The 24,133-nt window shown below is 39.5% G+C and overlaps 1 protein-coding gene across 3 annotated transcripts; it reads left to right on the top strand.

Moving 5' to 3' along the window:
- The first annotated feature begins 12,498 nt into the window (after window positions 1-12,498).
- On the top strand, window positions 12,499-22,434 carry RFESD (Rieske Fe-S domain containing). Of its 3 annotated transcripts, none has more exons than XM_045998685.1 (5): window positions 12,499-12,739; window positions 18,496-18,541; window positions 19,904-20,079; window positions 20,203-20,237; window positions 21,777-22,434. In XM_045998685.1, the coding sequence occupies exons 1-5, from the start codon at window positions 12,499-12,501 to the stop codon at window positions 22,038-22,040; spliced, it is 762 nt and encodes a 253-aa protein (XP_045854641.1). In that variant the 3' UTR covers window positions 22,041-22,434. The 3 variants fall into 3 exon arrangements, with proteins under 3 accessions (XP_045854641.1, XP_045854642.1, XP_045854643.1); XM_045998687.1 differs by having other exon boundaries at window positions 12,699-12,739; window positions 18,434-18,541; XM_045998686.1 differs by lacking the exon at window positions 18,496-18,541 and having other exon boundaries at window positions 12,652-12,739; window positions 21,777-22,391.
- Window positions 22,435-24,133: the final 1,699 nt, after the last annotated feature.

Genomic DNA, 24,133 nt, shown 5'->3' with positions numbered 1-24,133 from the left:
TATGAAGCTTGGCACTTTACAAGCATCAGTTTAATTAATCCTTACAACCACTTGACGTGATACATCATAATCCTCTCTACCTTATAGATAAGAAAACTGGGGCTAAGGATAACTTGCCCATGGTCAAAGAGCTAGTAAGTGGCAGAGGTAAAGCTGTGAGGGCTCTTCATTGACATTGGTGTTGTTTGTCATTTGGTAACAGCCAAGGAGTTAGCATCTGAGCCCAAGATACAGGTCTTGCTTTATGTAAGATGTGTCTCTAGAGCCACAGCCTGGACACACAAGGTGAGGTGGGAGACAACATGATAGATTAAAAAAAAAAAAAATTGGCTATGTGAAGAATTAAATGCATTTTAGAAAAACTATACAATTACATCAGAGTTTCATCATTTTAGCCTCCAAATTATCCAAGTAAAGAACTAACTTGCTAGAAATGGTGGAGATTGCCAGCTATTCACCAAAATCCCCTTCTTAACTGGCTGCTCAGTCAGAGACTACATTTCCCAGCCTCCTCTGCCTCTAGTTAGAGCCATGTGTGACCACATTCCTAGCAACAGAATGTGAGCAAAAGTGACATGGCTGGCTTCCAGACTTGGCTTAAAACACAGGGCTTGGGCTCCTCCATGTTGTCTTTCCCCTTCCTGTTGGCTGGAAAGTACGATGTGACAATCACACAATGTACCAATGATCACGTGTAGCCACACAGATGAGGACAACATCCTAGGGGGTGGCAGAGCAACAAGATGAAAGGAATCTGGGTCCTTTCTGGATCTTGTGAGACAAAGACAGACTAAACTGGACAGAAGATTATGTGAGAGGGAAATAAATTTCTTTAGGTCACTGAATGTTGTGACTCTCCTTATTATAGCTAGCCTTTAACTCAACTTATATTTTGAGTTGTATTAGAGTAGACTATGGAATAGCTTTGCTTCTCATTTTTTGCTCCACAGGGCTTCTGTGTTTCCAGGGGAGCTTAGTGTTAATTTGGATGGACCAAGTCTAGAACGTGACTCTTCAGAGGCTTGAGGAAGGACCCTAGATCCAAAATGTCTGAATCAAATCGTGCATGTGGAATGTCTTTTTTTTTTTTAAGATTTTATTTATTTGAGAGAGAGAGAGAGAGAGCTAACAACAACAGAGATAATAAGAGACAGCACGAACCTGGAGGAAAGGGGGAAGCAGGCTCCCTACTGAGCAACGGAGCCCTAGGTGGGGTTTGAGCCCAGTACCCTGGGATTATGACCTAAGCCGAAGGCATATGCTTCACTGACTGAGCCACCCAGACACCCTGGGATGTCTTTTATTTGCTCCAAAGGATGTCACTTAACCTCAGGAGACACTTTTTGTTAAAAAAAAAAAAAAATCTAAAGTATGTTAGAGAAAGCCAATGTCCGTGAACATCATCAGTACAAGAGCCAGCATCAGAAATGGAGCAGGCTCTGCAGCTGTCCACAATAACATCCACTGTTCTCTTGCCTTACTAAAACAATCCTGATTTTGTCCAGGACCAACATGTTCTAGTTATCTATTGTTATGCAACAACCTATCCCAAATTTTGTGCTGTAAGATAACCACCACTTAATTACACTTAGGGATTTTGTGGGTTAGGACATGGACAGAGTATAGGAGGGCTGGCTTGTCTCTCTACTTTGATGCCTGGGGCCTTGGTGGGGGAAGACTCAAGTGACTGGGGTCTACAATTTCCGGGAAGCTTCTTTACTCATATGTCTGCTGCCTTGGTTAGAATATTCAAAAGTAGGGCTCATCAGGAACTACTGACTAGAATCTCTAAACCTGACCCTCCACATGGCTTTTATTTCTTACTGCATGGTAGCCTTAGAGCAGACAAACTTCTCCTAAGGCAGCTCAAGTTTTCAAGAACAAATGTTCTAGTGAGCAAGGGGGAAGCCACATGGCTTTGTATATGGCCTTGTCTCAGAAGTCTATACTCTACTGGTTGAAGCAGTCACAAACCTGCCCAGATTTTAAAGGCGTACACCCTACCTTCTAATGGAAGAAGTGTCAAAGAATTTGGTGTCATATTTTGCAACTGCCACTCCACCCATCTAGGAAGATAACCCTTCCCCCAGCCTGGGCGATATCTAAGTCAACTATGGTCATCCCATTCTGGTTGGCCATAATGGTTGATTGGTTTTGGACAATGAAACAGGATAAGGGCTTCTTGCAAAGGCTTCTTAACCTTAAATGGGAGATATCAGTTGAGGCAATAATTTCTCTTCCTCTGGATCGATCATGTAGTTTATAAATGTGACCTAAAACTCTTACAGACATCTTGTAACCCACAGAGGGGAGAGAACTTTAAGAGAAGGCCAACATCATACAGCTCAAAGAGTACAAAAGTAAAAAACCCAAGTCTTTGATTATGTAGTTGAGCAGCTGAATTAACCAAGTTGTAGTCATCCAACCTCAGACTCTTATGTGAAATAGTCAGTTTTCTCATTGTTTCATCAGTTTGAGTTGTTGTCTTCTCTAAAGTCATCCAAGTGGGTATAAGGAATATATTAGTCAAGATTCTCCACAGAAACAGAAGCAATAGTGTGTCTGTACACATGTATTTACTTATTATAAGGAACTGACTCAAGCAATTATAGAGGCTGAGAAATCCCATGATGTGCTGTCTACAAGCTAGAAACCCAGGAGAGCTGGTGATGCAGTTCCAGTCGAAGAGCTGGAGACCAATATGCCAGCACAGTCAGGTAGAGAGAGTGAATTCTCCCTTTCTCCAGCATGGTGTTCTGTTGTTCTTTTGTTCTACTGAAGCCCTTAATGGATTTTGTTCAACTGAAACCCCTAATGGATTAGATAATGCCCAGACATATTGGGGAAAGCAAGTTGCTTTAGTCAGTTTAGCAATTCAAATGCTAATCTCATCCAGAAACACCCTCACAGACATACTCAAAAATGATGTTTAACCAAATATCTGGGCATTTCTTGGCCCAGTGAACCTGACAGATAGACTTAACCATCAGGAGAGACTATAGAGTTTCCTTATAACTTCATCCCAGATAGGAAGTGTCAATTATGCCTGCAAGTTTTTGTTTCTCTTTCTTCCTGAAAGTGCTCTAAGCCATCTATCATTTCATTTAATTCTTTAAGCAAGGAAGGATATGGCTGATTGAGAATTTAGCCTGGATCATTCAGAAGGTAACATTAAAACAAAAGATTTGGATATTGCAATCCCAGACATTCAAGAACCACTCTACAGGTTGGGAACTTCATTCCTCTGGCCAGTGAAGTCACACCACTGTGTTAAAATTATTAGAACTAAAATTATTAGAACTGCTTCACTGTAGACAAGGTAGCAAACACGTAGCAAACATTTCCTCAGCTAGCTGGATGGAGTTTTTGAGGGCATTCTGAATTTTTAAAAAAGATTTGTATTCTTCACTGAACAATAATCATTACTGCATATTTTTTAAATGTAGCCACTGAAAACCTGACCAAGGCCAACATGTTCCAGAGTATACTTTGTGAAGCAACAGATGCTTCCGTATTAATGTATCATAAAGGAAAAAAAGAGTTTCAGAGTTAGATGTTTAGAACACTAGGTTAAATAGATTTCTCTTTTTAGTTTTTTATTATAAAATACACAGAAAAGTTGAAGAATAATACAAAAGAACACCCACACATTCATCATGGAGATTCAATAGTCGTTAACATTTTGCCATCTTTCCTTTTATGCATCTATATATATTTTTCTGGTTTTGAATATCTTGGAAATTAGTTGCAAACACAGTATCCTTACCCTTCAGCTCTGACTACTTGAGCATGCATCTCCTAAGACATTCTTGCATGATCACAAGAGCAGTACCACATTTAAGGAAGTTAACAATCCCCTAGAATCACTTAATACTCAGTCCATATACAGATTTTCCCTTTTGTTCTCAACATAACTTGAACACTTTCCTTTTGAGCCAAAACCTAATTACAGTGTACACTCTGTCTTTGATTGTTATGACTTTTTAGTTTCTTTTATTCCAAAATAGCCCCCCCCCGACCTTTTAAGAAAGTTATTGTATTTTTTGAAAAGACCAAGCCAGTTGTCTTGCAGAATATCCCACATTCTGATTTTTTCTGAGTACTTCCTCATGATAACTTCTATTTTATTCCTCTCTTCCCAACCAGGTTTCCTGAAAACAGGACCTCTCAGAGCCTTCAACACACTAAATGCAAAAGAACCCTCCAAGTGAACACACTTTAGGAACATCTGTCCTCTTTGCAATAACCCTTTCTTTGGGAATTGTCCCACTTCTACACACACACACACACACACACACACACACACACAGAGGGCTTCCAGCAGTCACATATGGACTTTGTAGCATGGGGAGAAGATCCATCTATACATTTATACTATACATTTATACATGCATCTATACATTAGAAGCATCTCCTTGAAGACAAATACAGATTTAAAGGAGAAAGCTGGGCAAATCAGGATAGAATACTCAGATTCAGTGAGTTCAAAAGTGATACCAAAAGCAGGGTACTGGCAGTAGAAATGTGTTGAGTTAGGGCCCTAGAGAAGGCACAACTAAGACGACACACACTAAAGTGAAGCCAGCTGGGACAAAACCAGAGCAAGCAGAAGTCTGGCTTAGATGTTGAGCTGATGGAAGGTTATCTTCTCTTGGGATAGTCCGACTAAAGGAAATTTTGTTTTTGCACAGCGCCTCTTTTGGGAAGAGCCGGGGAAAAAAGCCTAGGCTAGAAAGCAAGGAGAAAGTTAAAGGAAGGAAAGTAGGCACTCAGCTTGGCAAACAGTGCATATGGCAGATAAAGAGACCAACCTAAGAAGCAAGGTAACCTGTTACAAACTCACCCACGCCTTCCCAGAAGGAACAGGGGCATATCAGAAGGGACTGAAGCATTGCAGATACATTCTACCACATACAGGCAAAGCCCAGAACATTCCAGAGTTGACATCAGGCAATAGTTCTGAAGAGTGTGTGGCAGAGGTATTTTTGCTCCCTAAGGCCTGAGGCAACCAGGTTCAGAATCAGCAGCAGCAGCAGCGTCAGAACTGTGCCACAGACGGATACCCCAGGTGGAGCAAAGGTGAGGAAAACTGAGGAATCATCCCGGGCAGCATTTTGCATGAACCTAATCCATTCTATAACAGGATGAGGAGAAGTCAGACCATGTGTCAAGACTTAAAATGCTACTTTCAAGAAATGTGAAGACCCTGATGCTAGTCAGAGGAACTTTAATGCAGCACACACACGCCAGAAACACTGGGCTCAGCAGAGTGTTAGATAGGAACACACGGCCCTTACCCCATGGCCTTGTGTGAAGGGACTTCAACTAGGCCGGCACTCATGGACTCTCTCCACTGCTGGGGTGAGAGGGGCCAAGTGAAAAATAAAACCAAGAACAACAATCAAGACCAAAACAAACATTCCCCCTATTTGGGTTCTAAACCAATATCTAGGGAGAAACTGAGGTTCAGAGATTAAATCCTCTTACGGGTTAAAGCCCGAAGATAACAAAATCCAAAGAAGAGCAGTTCAAAAATCAAAACTTCCTCTCTTGTATGAAAAAGTCAAAGACCTCCTTGATTGCCAATTCCACTTAGCCTCTGCTGGAGAGTCCCCTAAGGCAGGGGATTTGGGGATCCTTCCTTAAGCAGTGGTGGCTGCACACTGCTCTCCCTGAAACGGGGTATTCCTTTAGGACCTCTGAGGTTCTGTTTGTTCGATTCCCATTTGAGGATGCGCCTCACTCTTCTGGAGAGTTGGAAGTGTGAACAGGAAGCAGAACTTTGTTGCAGCACGGGCTCCTCATCCAGCCCCCTCACTCAGGAAACAAGCCACCCCCCACTGCCAGATCAATGGCCAAGCAAAACTGTGCTTTGAGAACCCAGTACTTGGTGTTACCAAAGACTCTCTAGAAGAGGTGTAGGATAAGAGATAAGAAAGGCACTTGGTATGGGCTTCCCCAGGGTGGATGCCAGTGGATGGAGGCAGGCAGGTTGTCCAAATCTATACCTTGGATGTAAACTCAGTAGTGAGATATCTGCTCATGAAAGGTTAATTTGGCGTCATCTTTCACAACTCTGGGCATGGGGAGAAGATCCATCCATACATTTACCTGAGACAGAGGCAACTGAATCTGCCTTCTTACAAGTTTAGAAATTTGCAAAAATGGGGGTCAGTCCCTATCTCTTTCTCTTCTTACAGATCAAAAAATCTCTTCCTTGTCATTTCCATTCTGAATCCTTCTACCTAACTGAGCAAGGCATCTATGTGGGGCCATGGGGCTCTCTTGGAGCATGTATTTTCAGTCCTGTGCCTCAGTGATGTTTCCAGTGACTTTGGCTAAGCAATCTGCCTCTAGGTATGCTTTCTCCAGCACCATCTGGACTCAACGAGATGGTATGGAATGACTTTGGGCATGTGACATCTACACGAATCCAAGGCTAGTTCTGCCATGCTTCCCTTTCTGGGCCAGAATGCAAATGGAATTTGGAGCAGCCCAGGCAGTGCCGCCTTCCCATGCTGTCATGGACAATTTCCAGCTACTCATTAGTGCAGTGGTGGGCACTGAGCTCAGCCGCCCCGCAGTTTAAATGTAGCTCAGGGCAGATCCAGGTCATGGTGGGTGGTGGTGGGAGAGAGGCTCTCTTCAAGAAAAAGAATACAAAATAATAAACTAAAAAATTAGGTATGAAAGGAATATTCAGAATGGGCAAATAATCACAAAAAATACAAATATTAAAAACCAAACATAATAGCAAACACTTATTAATTGCTAGACATACCACTATCATACTTTTTGCTGATAATTTTTGTCTCTCTACTCTTTCCTCATCCCTTCACATGATAAAAATTTAAAAATATTTTACATAAAGAGAATCGAAAGATAACTCGATCTTTCCTATAGCATAGTTAATCTTTCTTTCATCGACTGAAAACATAAAACAAATGATAGTCTTAGTACAGGTCTGTGTATTTAAAGACATAGAAATTATGATAAATTCTATTTCATGTGATTCTCATCAAGAAACATGGATGAATTTACAGTTTATAGGCTGTATTACTGAATACATCGCATGTGTACCATCTATGAGAACAGAATCCTATACTTAAAATTTTATCAAAAGTCTAATGATAAGACAAATTTTCCATACAATAGTTAGTGGCTCCACCTGTTCAAATCTTTTTTCTCCTCCAAGACTTCCATATTCCCTAGGACAGACACCACAGCCCATACTCACTCTCCTAGAACCCTGGCCTCATGCTAGCATCTAAGGAGAGCCGTCACAGTGGGCACTGGGAGTATTTTCAGAGGCTGTTTTTACTCTGGGACGGCCAGCAAAAACTTGACTCTACACCACAATTGACTGCAAACCATGTAAGTATATCCCACAAACACAAATTAAATACATTTCCAACTCAAATGCGTCTTAGCCAAATCCCAAAAATGCCGTGTGACAGACGAAAAAGAGACAAGGGCCTTTGTCCACTGAAGTTAAATCATCTTACTTTTGCACATTTTTACAAAAACATATAACAACTCTTCCTTTCTCTCTTCTCTTTCCCTCATGAACAATTCAGGCCTAAAGCCAGCAGGGAGGACAGGGCAGGGTAAACACCTATGCTGGCCAGGGGACCGCGGGGACGTATGGGAGCTTAGAGAAGAAAAGACAGAGGCCAAGTGCAGCTGGATGGCAACATGGTAACGTAGTGAGTCTCCCTCAAGCTGCAAGAGAAGGGAAGTACAGCCCTACACTGGCTCCGAATCTAGTCTATGTGAATTTCCCGCCAAAGATACATGACCCAAATGTCATCATAAAGACATGTCAGACAAACTGCAGTTGGGGGGGGTGGCAGTTATAAAATATATAGCCTAGGGGCACCTGGTTGGCTCAGTGGGTTAAGTCGCTGCCATCGGCTCAGGTCATGATCTCAGGGTCCTGGGATCGAGTCCCGCATGGGGCTCTCTGCTCAGCGGGGAGCCTGCTTCCCTCTCTCTCTCTCTACCTGTCTTTCTGTCTACTTGTGATCTCTGTCAAATAAATAAATAAAATCTTTAAAAAAATATATACAGTCTATAATCTTTGAAAATGTGAATGTCATGAATGTTAGTGAAAGACTGAGAAACTGTCCAGGACGAGGAAGCGAAACAGATGTGACAACTAAATCTACTTGGTTCTGAACTGGATTTGAGGATCAGATGTCAGGGTTAACTTCCTGACTCGGACGGCTGTATTGTGGTCATGTGGAAGAATGTCCTTGTTTGCAGGAAATGCACAGGAAAGAAGTAGAGGCTCATGTGGCATCGGATTAGCAACATACTTTCAAATGGCTGTTGCGAAAGAGTTCCTTGTACTACTTTTGTGTAATTTTGTGTGCTTTCAAATTATAGTAAAAGGATAGAAAGGATGACCATGGGAACACATTACTAGAGTTGCTCAGGACCTTGGAAAGGGGTCCACACACGTAAGGGGACCTGAAGCTTATGTTTTGTTAAATACGCTATCTCTAATTGCAGTAAATAGTATTCTGTGTATATACCAAAAGACATTTTTCCTGTAATTTAATCCTTGCCTTAGCTATGTCTTCTTTCTGAGGTTTTTTTGGCCTTCCTACCTTTGCTGAGAATGAATGTGTAGAACGAGTATGTTCTAAACACACTTCAAGGTCAAGGAGCAGCAGCCTGCACCCTGAGACCCACATTATCTAACGCCCTTCGCTGGGCCCACGTAGCTCTGTGCCTACTTTTTTAGCCTGACTTGGTACTAATGGCCAGTGTATTGCTTAAGGCTCACGATAGACAATGTGGCGTTCACTGACCACACTCCCTTCTCCACTGCCTACTTATGGTCAGCATGTATATCATTTGCTTAATGCCCAGGATGTGGTGTTCCACTTGGAAGATAAATTCACAGTAGGCAAGAAATCTTAAAATCTCCAACTTTCACTCCCTTTTTTTGTATGCTCAGCTCAGCTCCTCCCTTCTCCTTTCTATAAAACTGTGTGCCTAAGGAAAGTACAGTCTGGTCCATCCTCTCAAGATGGACAACTCTAAGGTAGAAGGCAGCGATTTGGGCATGAATTTAATTAAGGAGATGTTAGCAAATCCATTTGGCTGCACACTTAAGCTACCCCAATCTAGATTTTAATGATTAAATAAAGTTTACACTTCGTTTTCTTACTGTATCTTTCAGTTGGTTCCAAACTCAAACAGGAAAAAGGGGGGGCATTTTTTTATTGGGTCCTGTTAAATGACAATACAAATAAAAAATGAGAGCAACTTCCAAAGTGGTGACAACAAATAATGAAAAGCAGCACAATAATGTGAAGTATATTTTAGGAAGTAGAATCAACAGGACTCAGTGCTGGATTAGATATGGGGGGATACATACAGGGGTCCCTAAGACCGTATCATGTTGGGGATTCACTAGAATGACTCACGGAATTCATTAGATAGTTCTTCTCATGCTAAGATTATTACAAGATATTATAAGGGTACACATCTGGATAATAAGGGAAAAGAACACAGGTGGAAAATGGAAGAATCTAGGTGCAGGCCTCCTTATGTTCTCTCCCTCTCTGGAGGGGTAATACAGAGCTCACTCTTCTACCAGCAATGAAAATGCAGAAACACGTGTGCAATGTTTTTGCCTACGGAATCTCATTAAAGACTCAAGCACCCAAAGTTTTTATTGGGGGCCGGTCATGTCGGAACCTCTGCCTAGCATGTACCAAAGCCCTAGAGTCCCAGAAGGAAAGCAGGTCGTGGTCAGCATAAACCATATTATTTGTACACACAGTTTAGGCCTAGAGAGACATCCTTATTATTTAGAGAAAATCTTACATCAATGTAGGGAACTATTTGCCAGCCAGATTACCAGACGCCAGCCAGGGGCCATCCTTACAGGCAAAGCTTTACCAGTCTTAGCTCAGTTATATCAACTGTTCTCTGCACAGGAGAAGTGACAAAAGCGGAGATGTGGAGGTGTGAGCATGGCATCCAGGTTTCTCCCTTAAACATGTAGATGAACAGCATGTAGTTGTCACTTATGGAGATAGAGGGAACAAAGGAAGTATACGTTTACAGGAGAACATTAATACTTCAATCTTGAACACATAAAACTGAAGGTAGCAATGAGCTGTTAGGTTAAATTGTGCTTTGGTGCAACCATAAACAACCTTAGAACTTCAGTGGGTTAACACAACAACCGTTTATTTCTCACTTATTACATTTCTTCCATGGCTTGGTGGAAGGTAGTGACTGGTGGGTGGTCTCTGTTCCACATGGTCACTCAGGAACCCAGGCTGGTAGAGGTTCATCGTCTACAATGTCTGTGGTTGTGAAAGAGAGAGAGAGGGAGAGAGAGATGGAAAGGTGGAATTGGAGCTCTTCTATGCTTCCATCTAGGAGTGTCACACTGCATATTCACCCACTGACCACTGGCCAAAAGTGGTCACAGAGCCTCAACCAACTGTAAATGGGGTGAGAAATGTGGGGCAGTAGATGGGATGTTTGGTGAACACCACTGTTTCTGCCACAATAACCAGGCAGGAATCACACAGAGGTATCCACAACAAATGGATATTATGGAGACTATGGAGACTTTCAGTTAGGAGTCATAAGCAGATAGGTTGTATTTAAAGCCACCCTAACTTTCTCATTATCCGAATCCCAAGAACCTAGTAAGAGAAATGTTGTCACCCTTTTCTGGTTTGAGAGAATAGGAAATCCAGTGCTGCTGATACTCTTCAGACCTCCCTGTAGTGAACCTATCAGCACACTGATGTCTTCATTAGCTCACAAAACAGATTATAGTTTAGGATTGAAGGCACTTTCTGAACTCCTCTGAGAGAAAGTACTGGCCCTCAAAATACCCGCCTAGACACAGCCTGAGGCTCAGAGCACAGGAGAGGGGCCCACAGAGGTAAAAGGGGGCTTTTAGAACTATTTTTAGACAAAGATACTGATAAGCAAGTTCACAGAGGAAAAGTTGCTTTCCGTGGTAGGTAACAAAACTCACGCCAGGGCTACCACTAGGTGTCAATAGTAGGAAAGGAAAAGATGAAAGAAAAAATCAAGGAAGGTTCTAGAGGAAGATATAGCTTGGTTCCAAGGAGAGAAAAGGTAGAAAGTGTCCCCACACTCCCCCTAAAGTTTTCTAGGCATTTCATATTACATGATTAACCCCATTAATACTTTAGGTAGAGATAAAAGAAACCTTACATTTCTCTCTCTCCCTTTTATGTATATATGGGTACAGAACAAATGTCTTCAGTTTATTAGAAATCAGATTTAAGGTCAGTGAATCTAAAATGTGTCTTATTTTAATGTCCAGATTATGCCAAGGCAAGAAAGAAGGATTTTTCATGAGATACAGCAAAACTTATTATTCCTTCCATGACACAAGCTAAAGACTGCTAATACTTTCCATGTGCCATAAAATAATTTGAATGACTAACTGATAATGTAAATTATAATAATCCAAATATATTTTATTATCACTTTGGTAAAGAAGTTCATCAAAACTAGATGGTTAGTTTTTGCTTGGTTCAGTGAAATAAATGGTCAAGAGGGAAATTATTATTTAATTACATTAAATATAGATTGTGTTTTTCAACCTTGAGTTCACACTGGAGTCACTTGAGAAGTTAGAAAAAATATAATGACTCCTCCTACCCCCACCCCTACCCCACCCCCAAGGTTTCAATGGTCTGGGCATCATGACTGTCTAAAACTCCCAGGTAACTCTAAGGCATGGCCCGAATTAAGAAGTACAGCATTAGAAAACAGTCAAGGACATTTTAAAAACATGCCAGACTCAAGTAGTTTCCAGCTTTGAACACAAGCTGGAAGTGGATTTTTGTATGGGTTTTTTGTTTTTGTTTTTAACTCGGAAAAAACAGGAAAGAAGTTGCAATGTTCAAAAAAAAAAAAGTGAAAACCAACCACCATCTCCAATGCAACCACTGTGAAGTTTAAAAAAATTTTTTTCTTTTATAAAAACCTTATGTACAAACATACCTATTTGTATCCTGAGAAATAATTTTTGTTTACACTAAAGAATTGTGTATTGTGTACTTTCCTTTTTAACACTCAATACATTCATGAAATCTAGTCTGTGAGTTTATGGCTACCGAGTAATCGAAGTAATTCATATGTCCACACGATTTTATTTAACCTTTCTTCCCTGTTGCTGATCTTCAGCTATTCTCATTCTTTCCTTTTAGTAAGCGTCCTTATACATGGATCATATGCACTGTGAGGAACTTTTGGAAATATTACTAGGTAAATTTCTGAGAGTGAGATTGGTGGGTGCATTTAAAATGTGACAAGGGGCCTGGCGAGCTCCGTTGGAAGAGCCTGAGACCCGACCTCCAGCCTCAGGCTCAGTGTAGAGCTTGCTTAAATAAGCAAATAAACTTAAAATGTGGATAAATGTAGTGACAGTAAGAAACATTCCAAAATAAATGGACGCCACCTACGTTTTGTCAGCATACTTTCATGACTATCAGTGCGGAGGTCGCAGCGGTGCACGGTTCAGGGGATGGGGAAGGCGGGGGTCATCCGCCTGCAGTGCCACAAAGCCAGTCTCCCCTGCCAGGCGTTCTCGGGTCACGTGGGCGACTTCGCCCCGCCCCGCGTCGGCTCCGCACGGTGCTCAGAACGCTGGCTGGCACAGTAGGGTCACGCGGGCTGCGCGGCTGGCTGGTCTCGCGGAGGCGGAGCGAGGAACTCGAGGAAGGTAAGTTCTGTTCTCTCGCGGGGTTGGGCGGGGCTCGCGAGCGCCGCTGCTTCCGCCTGGGCTGCCGGCCGGAGCTCCGGTTTCCGGTGGCGCCGGCCTGGAGCGGTCAAGGGGCCGGTCGTTGGCCCTTGCTCCCGGCCTTTCTCAGGAGGGACGCGCGTTCCTTAACCGTTAACCTCCAGGCCTCTTCCGCTTAGAGGCCTGCCGAGCTCGTTCACCTTGGAGTCTGGGCCTACGCGGGATTCGCCTCCTGGGTGGGGCAGGAGGGGCGTTTTTTTGTGTTTTGTGTGTGTGTGTGTGTGTGTGTGTGTTTTAAATTAGCTTTCCTGGCATTTGTGCGCGCTAAACCTGCCCAGGGGTATTTGCAGCTCCGGCCGTCGTGGAGACTCGTCTCCCGAAGTCTGTAGGTGGAACAGTCCACCGCATCAGGACAGCCACATGGAGACGATGCCTGTGATTCCTGGGCGCCTCTCCCTGTAACTACGGTTGACCGTCTTTACTAAGTGCTTAATACAGCTTGAAGTTATGCGATGATGAATTGTCAGAGCTGGAAGGACCTTAGAGATGACAGCTGACATGATTGGAGCGTTTCCCACGTGCGGTCCTGCTCTAAAACACTTGATTAATAGTAAAGCGTGTGTTCCCCACCGCCGCCCTGTGTGGCAGTCCTTTTTTACGTGCAGCTGCAGCGCTGTGAAATTAAGCAACTTGCCCCAGTTCACACACAGCACGGATTCAAACCCATATGAACTCACCTTGTGATCACAGATCTCTAATAGCAGGGACATGGTAGCGGACCCCAGAGCAGCTACGTGACTTTATTAAATGATTAGGGAACTCTTCCGTTTTAAACATCTGGTGACGCAACTACTTGCACATCAGCATTCCTAATTAAAAAAAAAAAATTCAGAGCCATGTTTGGTGATACACATATACATACATACGTTCACAGATACCTTTATTTTGCTAAAAGGTTTTGTACTTTTAAGGCAGTTTACTTGCAGGCCAGGTGTTTTTATAAACCTGTTGATGCTACTTGGATGAAATGTTAAGATTTTACCAGTACTCACCAAATTTCGACTCAGAAGATAGAGGTTTGAATCTTGACTGCTACTTGGTGGTTTTAGGAAACTTTTCGTTAAAAAGGATCCTTTATCCTTAGTTTACTCATCTGGAAAATAAATATACTATTTACTCCTTGGAGGTTTTGTGAGGATTAATAAACTCAGGTATGCAAACAGTCCAAGAGCTTGGCACTCACCGAAGGATAGTTTTATCTACTATTATTCTGCATCCAAAGAGATATCTAAGGCATTTCTCTTCTTTGAACTAAAAGCAAGGGTGTCACCCCAGAGTTATGCTTTCTGATAATGTGTAGACCAAGGCTCCAGACTTAGTAAAAGTGCCTTTGTCAGAGCTCAAGAGAACTAACAAGTAAGTTCCTATTAATTTCATGTCTCTCTTGTTTCCAATGGCTTATGGAAACTTTTAAAATTCAACCTGTGCTGGAAATATATCTGATAGAGATTGATGATCCATTTAGCTAAACTGTAATTTTATATGGTGTTAGCACCTTTAGAAACCTATTTGAGGCATAGGCCAAAAAACATTAAGAGGAAAATCGAGCAAAATGGCTAAATTTTTCAGAAGTAACTTTTCTTCACCTAGCCCCCAAACTGTATTGATCAGTTAATTTTTCACCTTCTTCTTATTTAGTTAAGATTTTATATCTTAAAGTTGACTCAAAATAAAGGAAATGTGTGGGTGCATATGAATAGTGCATCAAAGTAATAGTAATTACAATACATACATACAATACATACAATACAATCAATTGACTTTTGTTACTGTCTGAATGGATTCACAATATTTAATTAAGTATAATGTGGGTGTTAATTATAAATATTACCAGATATCATAAGTAAATATGACCATTATTTGAGAGATATAATAATACTCTCCTAAGCGAAATGCAAGACTGTAATCATAGTTCTCTGAAACCTTTATCATTGAGTGCAGCGTTCTCTGCTCATTTCTTATCAGTCCCTGCAAAGTTCACTGCAGTTTTCCTTGCTTGGGGTGCAAAACCTGCTGAAACTATTTAAAAAGAAACTTGAAGGATTGTATTTTGTTCTCATTTATTTGTAAGTGGCGGAGAATTTAATTAACTTTTGATGCTATTCCACATCTCATGTATTTTGTTACTTGCTTGATACTAGTATTTCTTTTCTAATTTTTCAGCTAGAAAAAGAAAATATTCATTTATTTCCTCTTCTATTTCCAACTTTTTAAATGAGCTGAATAAATTCTCAAATAGACCCCTCATGATCTAAGTCCACAGGCACATTTTCTTGGTTTTTGGATCATTTGCTACACAAATATAGGATATAACTTAAATGTTAAAAGAGTAATTTTAAATATAAGACTAAATGTGATATTTTGAGACATGTAAGAAATTTTGTTTACTATCACCTTGCTTTTCTTTATAAATTTACTTTATCTGTACATATTCATTATAGATTGTTTTGTTTTGCCTGTTTTTGCACTTGATAAAATAGAAGCATAATCTGAATTCTTGAAAAAAATTTTCCTTTAAAGTTCTATTTTTGAAATTAATCCAACTTGATGTACCCAGACATTTTTTACTACTACGTAGCATTCCACTGAACGAACATAAAAATTCTACATTCTATGGTTGATGCGTTTTTTTTCCTGTGTTTTGCTTGTCTTATGCATGTCTCCTGGTGTACCTGTGCATGTTTCTCTGGAATATACTTAGTGGGGGGGGGGGAGGGTTAATGGGTCATGGATATGTTAGAAGAGTCTAGGTAATGCCAAATTGTGGTATTGCTAACTGATGTCATCACTACCAATTTCTCCATATCCTCACCAATACTTGGTATAATTTTTGCCAGTCAACTGGATAGAAAATAGTATCCCAATTGTGTCATTGCCTTGCATTTCTTGTATTTTTTCCTACTGATGAGGTTGAGCATCTTTACATGTTGATCACTGGCCATTCAGATTTCTTCATCTATGAAATGTTTGTATCTTTTGCCCATTTTTTTTTTTTGCACTTTCTTACTGGTTTGTAGAATTTCTTCATCTATTCTGAATCATAATCCTTTGTTGGTTATATGAGTTGAATTCAGAGTTCCTTCCTGCCTCTCCCCATCAACATACACACACACACACACACACACACACACACACACACACACATATGCCACTTGCTACACTTCAGTTTTGGAGCCCAGGCTTATATTGTAAGATCTATTACCTGTCTTTGTTATGGCTCAGAATTACCCTTCTCAAAATAGTAGCCTATAAATTCCTTCTTTCAAAAGCTCACTCCTAACACATTCACATAGAGATTTTTGCTTATAAATAGTAATTTCTGTTTTACAAATTTATTTTTTAAATTATCCATGTTCTTTTCCTCCCAACATTTCTAGACTTCCAATCAGTCCTAGAAGATTAAATATTTTTTTAAAGATTTTTATTTATTTATTTATTTGACAGACAGAGATCACAAGTAGGCAGAGAGGCAGAGAGAGGGGGGAAGTAGGCTCCCCGCTGAGCAGAGATCCCGATGTGGGGCTCTATCCCAGGACCCTGATCATGACCTGAGCCGAAGGCAGAGGCTTTAACCAACTGAGCTACCCAGGCGCCCCTAGAAGATTGAATATTTAGAGAAGCCATCAGAAGGCCTGTAGACTCTTGGTCTTGCCACATAGCAAATTTTCCCTCTTGCTGGGGGCTAGGGATTGAGTCTATGGTTTATAACCATTCTAAGCTAGGTTCATCAAGGTCCAAGTGCCCCTTTTGAAGAAGTTGCATATATATGTTTTTATGTAAAATGTTAAACTAAGACTTGAGTGAAATTAAAAAAGTAGTTCCCTGTTATTAACAAAAGGTATAGTGTCATTCTGTACAACTTCCTATGAATATGACAATATTACCGTGTTTGAAGAGAACATGGATTTGGAAGGATCATCTTTCAAAATTAGGATATTTGAAGTTGACATGTGATTTATCATTTTGTTAAGTATCTTAAGTTATAGACAATTGTATTTTGTTTAATATCATGGACATTCCATGGCAACCTTCCTAAAGTTTAACACCATCTAGGTCTCTACAACTATCATGGGCCATCACTTGGATTCATTTCCTTTTCCTTTTCTATATGTAATTCCTTATCTTGTGTAAGGCAGAGTTGGATGCCTCTCAAGTTATCTGGAACTTTCTCTAGTTTCCCAATCTGATGAAATCCATAAATTAATACACTTGTTAAATTGGACCACTGCAATAGCTTTCTGATTTCTGTGTTTCCTTCTTATTTTGCTACAATCTATTCACACAGTGAGGGCATTATTTTAAAAATAGATCATGTCACCCTTCCCTGCTTTACACCCTTCAGTGCCTTCCCATTGCTCTTAGACTAAAATCCACACACAATGAGGCATGACCTGACTCCTGTCTGCCTCACCAGACTCACTCGTTATGCTCCAGTCTCCTATCTGTTGCTCAAATTAACCAAGTCTCCTCCCTCCACCCCCCTCTTTCCTCAAGCTTTCATATTTGTTATTCCTTCAGCCTGGAATGCTCTTTCTTCAGCTCTTAAAATGTCTAGTTCATTTGCATTTTTAGGTTCCAGCTCAACTGTCCATCTAGAGTCACCTTCCCAGGCTTTTCTTTGCAAAATGGCCTCCCTTTTCTCTCTCATATTGCCCAGTTCATTTTCTTCATGGCTCTTAAGGTAGTGTATAATTACCTCATTTGTGTATTTGTTTACTGGTGTTTGTTGTTGATCTCACCAACTAGAATATAATATCTAAAGGACAGAGACCTGATCTGATTTACTTCCCTGAAGTGCCAGTCACATAATATGTGTTCAGAAAATAGTTATTCAATGAATGATAATCTCCAACAAGGAAAGAGAACTTTGCAAAAGGAGAATCTGAAGATCTATTGTTGAAATTTTTCTTTTGAAATTCTGTAATTCTGTGCTAAAGATTATTGTCAGTAGTTACTTCTTGAGAAATTTGCTTGTTTGCTTTTGACATATATTCCTCCCTAAATAGATTACAGAGAAACTTGTCCATCAGTGACCAAAGAAAAAAAGTAGGTTGTGATTAGATGTTACCATGAACTTTTTTTTTTTTAAAGATTTTATTTATTTATTTGACAGAGAGAGAGAGATCACAAGTAGATAGAGAGGCAGGCACAGAGAGAGAGAGAGAGAGAGGGAAGCAGGCTCCCTGCTGAGCAGAGAGCCTTATGCGGGACTCGATCCCAGCACCCTGGGATCATGACCTGAGCCAAAGGCAGCGGCTTAACCCACTGAGCCACCCAGGTGCCCCGTTACCATGAACTTTTAATTTCTTTCATATAATTGAAGTAGTGCTGTTTCAAGATAATGGTCAAGGTACACATAAGATCTCATGCCCAGATACTGCAGGCAGCCTCTTTCCTGTCCACCCATATCGGGAAGTGAACTTGCCTTATTTATGCCTGTTGTGAAGCTGGGTATTATCCAGATGGTTGAAGATCCCCACTCTCCAGCAGAGGGCAGAAACCATGCAGGGTTATCTGAAAATTTAATTACTTTAAAAGTCAGTTGAGTAATCTCAGTTTGTGTCTTGTGATTTTTATTTCGCTACGCGCAAAGATTGAAAATGTGCCCTTGCCTAGGGAAGAAGGTTCTTGCCAACCCTAAAATAATATTATTCAACATTCTTTGCACTTTCTGGAAGTTAAAGACCACCACAGTCTCTACCCTGAGATAGGGAGGAAAAGCAGGTATGTTTCCAGAAAATTTGGGATTAACTCTAATGGAAAGAGGGTGGGGATAAGAAGAAAGAGTTGGAATTAGGAGTGGAGTACGAAAAAAATATAGCAGTTCTTGCCAAAACAGGATGTATAGTTTTATTCAGAAACTGTCATAGCATAAAACAAAAACCCCCAAATGGAAGGCCCTCTACAAGGCCCAACAGTCCTGACACTGATGTATCTTGATGTTTCCTTCTCACAGGAATTAACAGACCATGACTATGTTCTTAAAGTATTATATAAGGTCTCTTTGAAAGGGTTGCTTTCTAAAAAGTACCCTGAATACCTGTGCTGATAAAAAATATATTTAGAGTACCTGAAAATTCTCCATTAAGACTTCTTTGTTTAGAAATATGGGTTTATATACTTATATAAATTAATTGAAGAGAAAGCCATCTCTTTGAATCCCAAATAAGGCAGAAGAAAATGATGTTAATTTCTTTTTTTAAGATTTTATTTATTTATTTGACAGATGGAGATCACAAGTAGGCAGAGAAGCAGGCAGAGAAAGAGGAAGGGAAGCAGGCTCCCCGCTGAGCAGAGAGTTCGATGCGGGGCTCGATCCCAGGACACTGGGATCATGACCTGAGCCGAAGGCAGAAGCTTTAACCCACTGAGCCACCCAGGCACCCCAGTGATGTTAATTTCTGAGTTAAAAAAATGAAATGCACCCATACATACCTATCCTCTTGTACTGGAATAGTTATCTGGTTGATTTCTAAGACAGATCCAGGCAAAATCAAATGAGTCATCTCAACCAGGAGATAGAAGACTATTCAGACTATCAAAGAATCCTACCTTTAGGAGAAGGCTGAAAATAACACTGATAACTGGGTGTTGTTTAGCATTGAAATGATAGGAAATAAAAGAACAGTGAAATGTCAGTCTCTGGGTCTTGGGACTTCTGAAATATCTATTCTACACAATGAAATGAATCTGAGTCCAGCCTCAAAGTGGGGAGTCTTCCCTAACTTGGACAAGCTTTAAGAGTCTCTAACTCAAAATCATGACTAACAATAACCCAGTATTTATGAATGTTTTATTTTATATAGCTATAAAAAAGCCTTTATCAATCTTAGAGATCTAAATATATATTATATGTAAATATATATTTATACATGTAATGTATAAATATATTTAATTAATATTATTATATATTGTAATTAATAATAATTAATATTATATAAATATATTATATTCTTTATATATAATATATAAATATATAATATATATAAATATACATATTTTTATATATATTAAAAAAACTTAACTCTGTGAGTTAAGTTTTAGCCAAATTTGTGAAGACTACTTTTTTTTCTTCTGTTCAACTAGCATGGATGTTGATGGCTCTGAACAAGATCCTGAAATGAAGGAATATTCTTCTGTCTATGTTGGCAGAGAAGAAGACATTAAAAAATCTGAAAGAATGACAGCTGTTGTGCATGATAGAGAAGTGGTCATTTTCTACCACAAAGGAGAGTATCATGCTATGGATATTCGCTGTTACCGTAAGAGTTGATTTTTCATTTGTAAACCTTGTATATTTGTTTGCTAACCACAAAACTATCAAAATTTCAGGCTTTTTTTTTTTTTTTTTTTAGTGACTAGATATAATATTAATTTCTTTTCAGACTCAGGAGGACCTTTACATTTGGGAGATATAGAGGTATGTAAAATTAAGTCTATCCTCTACAAATTCATGTTTCTTATTTATAGTCTATATTTCATTCTGTATGCAAAAATCATTTATATTTGGGTTTGAACTGTATTTTAATGCTTTGAGTATAATTGCTAGTATTCCAGGAATTCCAAGTCCTACAATGTAAAGAAAACTATTTCACAGATGGATAGAGGAAGTATGCATGGCTTCTGATCTAGCAATTATACTCTGAGATATCTATCCTATAGATACCATTGTACAAATGTTCAAGTATATAAATGGGAGAGGTTTACTGTGGCATTATTTGTTGCAGTGAAAAATTGAAGGCCACCTAAATGTTTTAACAATAGGAAACAGTTTAAATAAACTGAATAGCCATAGCCATGCTATGGAGAACTATGTAACCACTGCCTCATTAATTTGTGAGGCAGATCTGTATATGTTGGTATGGAGGGATGTCAGCAATATATTTCTGAGTAAAAAAAGCAAGTCATGGGATGATAGGTCTAATGACATCCCACTTTTAAAATAAAAAATAATATTCACTTTGTACTTTATACATTTCTATACAGTTTGTTTTCAGTGAGTATATATTACATGAATAATGTAGTAAAAATATAAATATATTTTAAAAAGGAAACCACACACTGAATGCTTATTTGAGGAAGGAATAGGGAACTTACTTCCTTGCATTCCTAAACTAGCTAGCTGCCTAATTTCTTGTTTTCTACTTCATAAAACTGAATGCTATATCCCTCTCCTTCCTGCCACCAGTATTCTCTCCCCCCCCCCCCCCCCCCCCGTCACCACTGGTACAAAATGCAAACTGAAACAAAATGTAAGCACCCAGTGATGATAATGTGAAAGAATTTCCTTCAGTTTTGGACCCTAATGAGACCTGTGAGACTTTGTACTTAAGTGTGGTCCACAGACCAGCAACATCGATGTTGCCTGGGAGCTTCTTGGAAATACAGAATCTTGTGCCTTACCTTAGTACTACTGAATTTAAACAAGATCTGCATTTAAACAAGATCTGGGTGATTCCCATGCTCCTTAAAATTTGAGAAGCACTGATTTAAGGCAGTTAAAAAGTTGGGAATTGACTACTTTGGATTACAAATTGCTCTCCAGTTAACATATACACTCATGCCTTTAGTAACTCTTTATATTTGAAACTTACCGTTCTTCCAGCAGCTAGTGAAAGTTCCTTTAGAAGCACTTGATGCCCTTGCCCCATTTCTGTCAAGGAAATGACATTAACATCTAATAGATAACATCATAGCTTAAGTCACATGGTACAATTGCCCAAGCTCATTTCCTGATAGAGTTCTAACAGGCTGCGTTTCTAATCAAATGCAGCAGGAACTTGATGACTGCTAAGATTAGGTTCCACCTTATGCTGAATAATTTGTAAATGGAAGGAAAAAAGAGAAGCTAGCCTGTTCTTTAACCTGGTTTTTCTGCAATAGAATCTGTTCTGAGTCTGAGATTTATTGTGAATGTTGGAAATGTCAGACTATTAAATCATTTCTTTTTCTTCCCCAGGATTTTGATGGACGACCATGTATAGTTTGCCCCTGGCATAAATACAAAATTACTTTGGCAACAGGAGAAGGACTATATCAGTCTATAAACCCTAGAGATCCATCAGCAAAACCCAAGTGGTGCTCCAAAGGAGTAAAGCAAAGGATTCATACAGTGACAGTGGACAATGGGAATATTTATGTGACTCTTTCTAATGAACCTTTTAAGTGTGACTCTGATTTTTATGCCACTGGAAAGTTCAAAGTTATTCGGAGTTCTTTCTGATAAAACTATATGGCAATGAAAAATGTTGTGTATGTTTTGAATATATTAGAATAATCATACTTCAGTACCAAAGATTATTAATTTTTCCAATGTAGGCACATTTATTACTTATCTTTAAAAATCATATAAAGCTGAACAGTTCAAAATTATACATATTTACTGTGATGTAAAGATTATTATCAGGATATATAAAATACATTTCATCCAGTCCTCTGGATTGACTGGAACCTGAAGGCTATAGGTTTGGAATGTGCATTTTAAGAAGGGTGAAAATATTTGCAATAACCACATTGAAAAAAAGGTAGAAGATTAAATTTAACAAGAAATATGGGGGTAATCCCTATTTTGATGTAGCAGACTTTGTCATGCAAAAGTTTTAATATATACAAACTAAACAGAGTAGCATAATAAACTCTCATCACCCACTTAAACAATTATCAGTATTCTTCTTCTTTCTTCTATTTTCGTATTCTTGTTTCACTGATACCTCGACACACTCTCCACCTCTGCCCCATTTGGTTGTTATTCTTACTTTTTATAGATAAAATTTAAATACACTGAGATGCTTCAATCTCACTTATTCAGTTTTTCCAAATATATAGCAGACTTTTGACACTTAAAATGCTGCCTCCCAAATGGGATCAACTTACAATGCTTCATTTAAAAATAAGACCCTTATTCAACATTTCCATAGAACACGTGGTGTTCACCGCATGCACTCCTTAATCATCCTGTACTGTGCATCGAAACCAAATAAATCTTGGCTCAGTTTCTCTCAGGCCAAAGCAAACACTCTCAAAAGTAGGAAGACACACACAGCTGCTGCCCAGCCATGAGAGATGTGAAGTCTCATACAGTGAGCCAATGTGCTTTGAATGTCCTATGTGAAATTTTCAAGCAAAGGTTTTTTTTGTTTTGCTTTGTTTTTGAGAATGTTGTGATGTATGTAGAACTAAGTGTTTTATGTAACTGTTACAGAGAAGAGATAGAGGGTGTTGGTCCTCAGTCCTTCCTGCTGAGTTCACAGGCAGGGTCGATGCAAAGTCAGCCCACCCTGCTTTCACAGGCCTGTTATTTACAACCAGCACTATTCTGGTTGCCTGGTGCCCACACCGTACTGTAACACTCTGGGTGCTTACCATCTAAAACTTGGCAGCAAATAGTAGAAAATAAGAAGAATCAGAACCAGATGATCACATTATGAATTCAGAGTGCAAAAAACTGTCAAAATTAGAACTTTGTCTCTAAGCACAGTAATCTTCTTAATGGCCTAGGTTTTAATTAAAGCCCCAAACCTAATACTGAACATTCTAGGGGGACCACCTGGACTCTTTTCCTTGGCTATTGTATAAATAATAAATGAATTAAGTACCTATCATTAAGGGTCTGCTTACGAGACCTTTGCTACATATTATTACATTTCCTTTTCTGATGGAATATGGGTAACATGAAGTGATACACTTGTTACTCATTTCTCAGACTACTGAAAACCCAAGGTTTGATTTTCATAAATACTTTTCTGGCAGTAGCTATTTACCTGGTACAGGAAATGTACCATCACTCGATGGGTAAATCCTAGCCAATTATCTCAGGTGCTAACACTCCAATGACCAGTCAGGCCTTAACACATGTCCAGAATTTAAGACATGTGGAAGAAACCAAAGTACCTTCTGCAGGCAAAACAATGGCCCTCATTTGCTGGCCAGTTACAGAAACATTTTCTCTCAGGACCCAGTGGCAACAATGAGGAATATGGACTTGATTTCTGGTTCTAAATGTGTTCCTTCAGATCTCGAAATAAAAAATGTCATGTCATATCCTACCCTCACTTACAGAAATCTTTTATAAGATTTGTAAATAATATTTTATTTTAAAATGTATTATGTCTGTGAATTGCAAGTCCTTCATAACTTTACAGATGAGTTTAAAAAAGGATCGATAATAGGCAGATTCAAACTATGCAGCCTGTTGATAGAAAATAAATATCCTTTTATTATCTCTGAAAAAGATATGTAGCATTTTGATATGGAGGGTACTTTCCCCCCAGATGAATACAGTTGACCCTTGAACATTGCAGGGGGGTGGGATGCCAA

Source organism: Meles meles, chromosome 3, assembly GCF_922984935.1.
Source record: "Meles meles chromosome 3, mMelMel3.1 paternal haplotype, whole genome shotgun sequence".
In the NCBI taxonomy this organism is placed as follows: domain Eukaryota; kingdom Metazoa; phylum Chordata; class Mammalia; order Carnivora; family Mustelidae; genus Meles; species Meles meles.
This window is presented reverse-complemented; position numbering and strand designations above follow the sequence as displayed.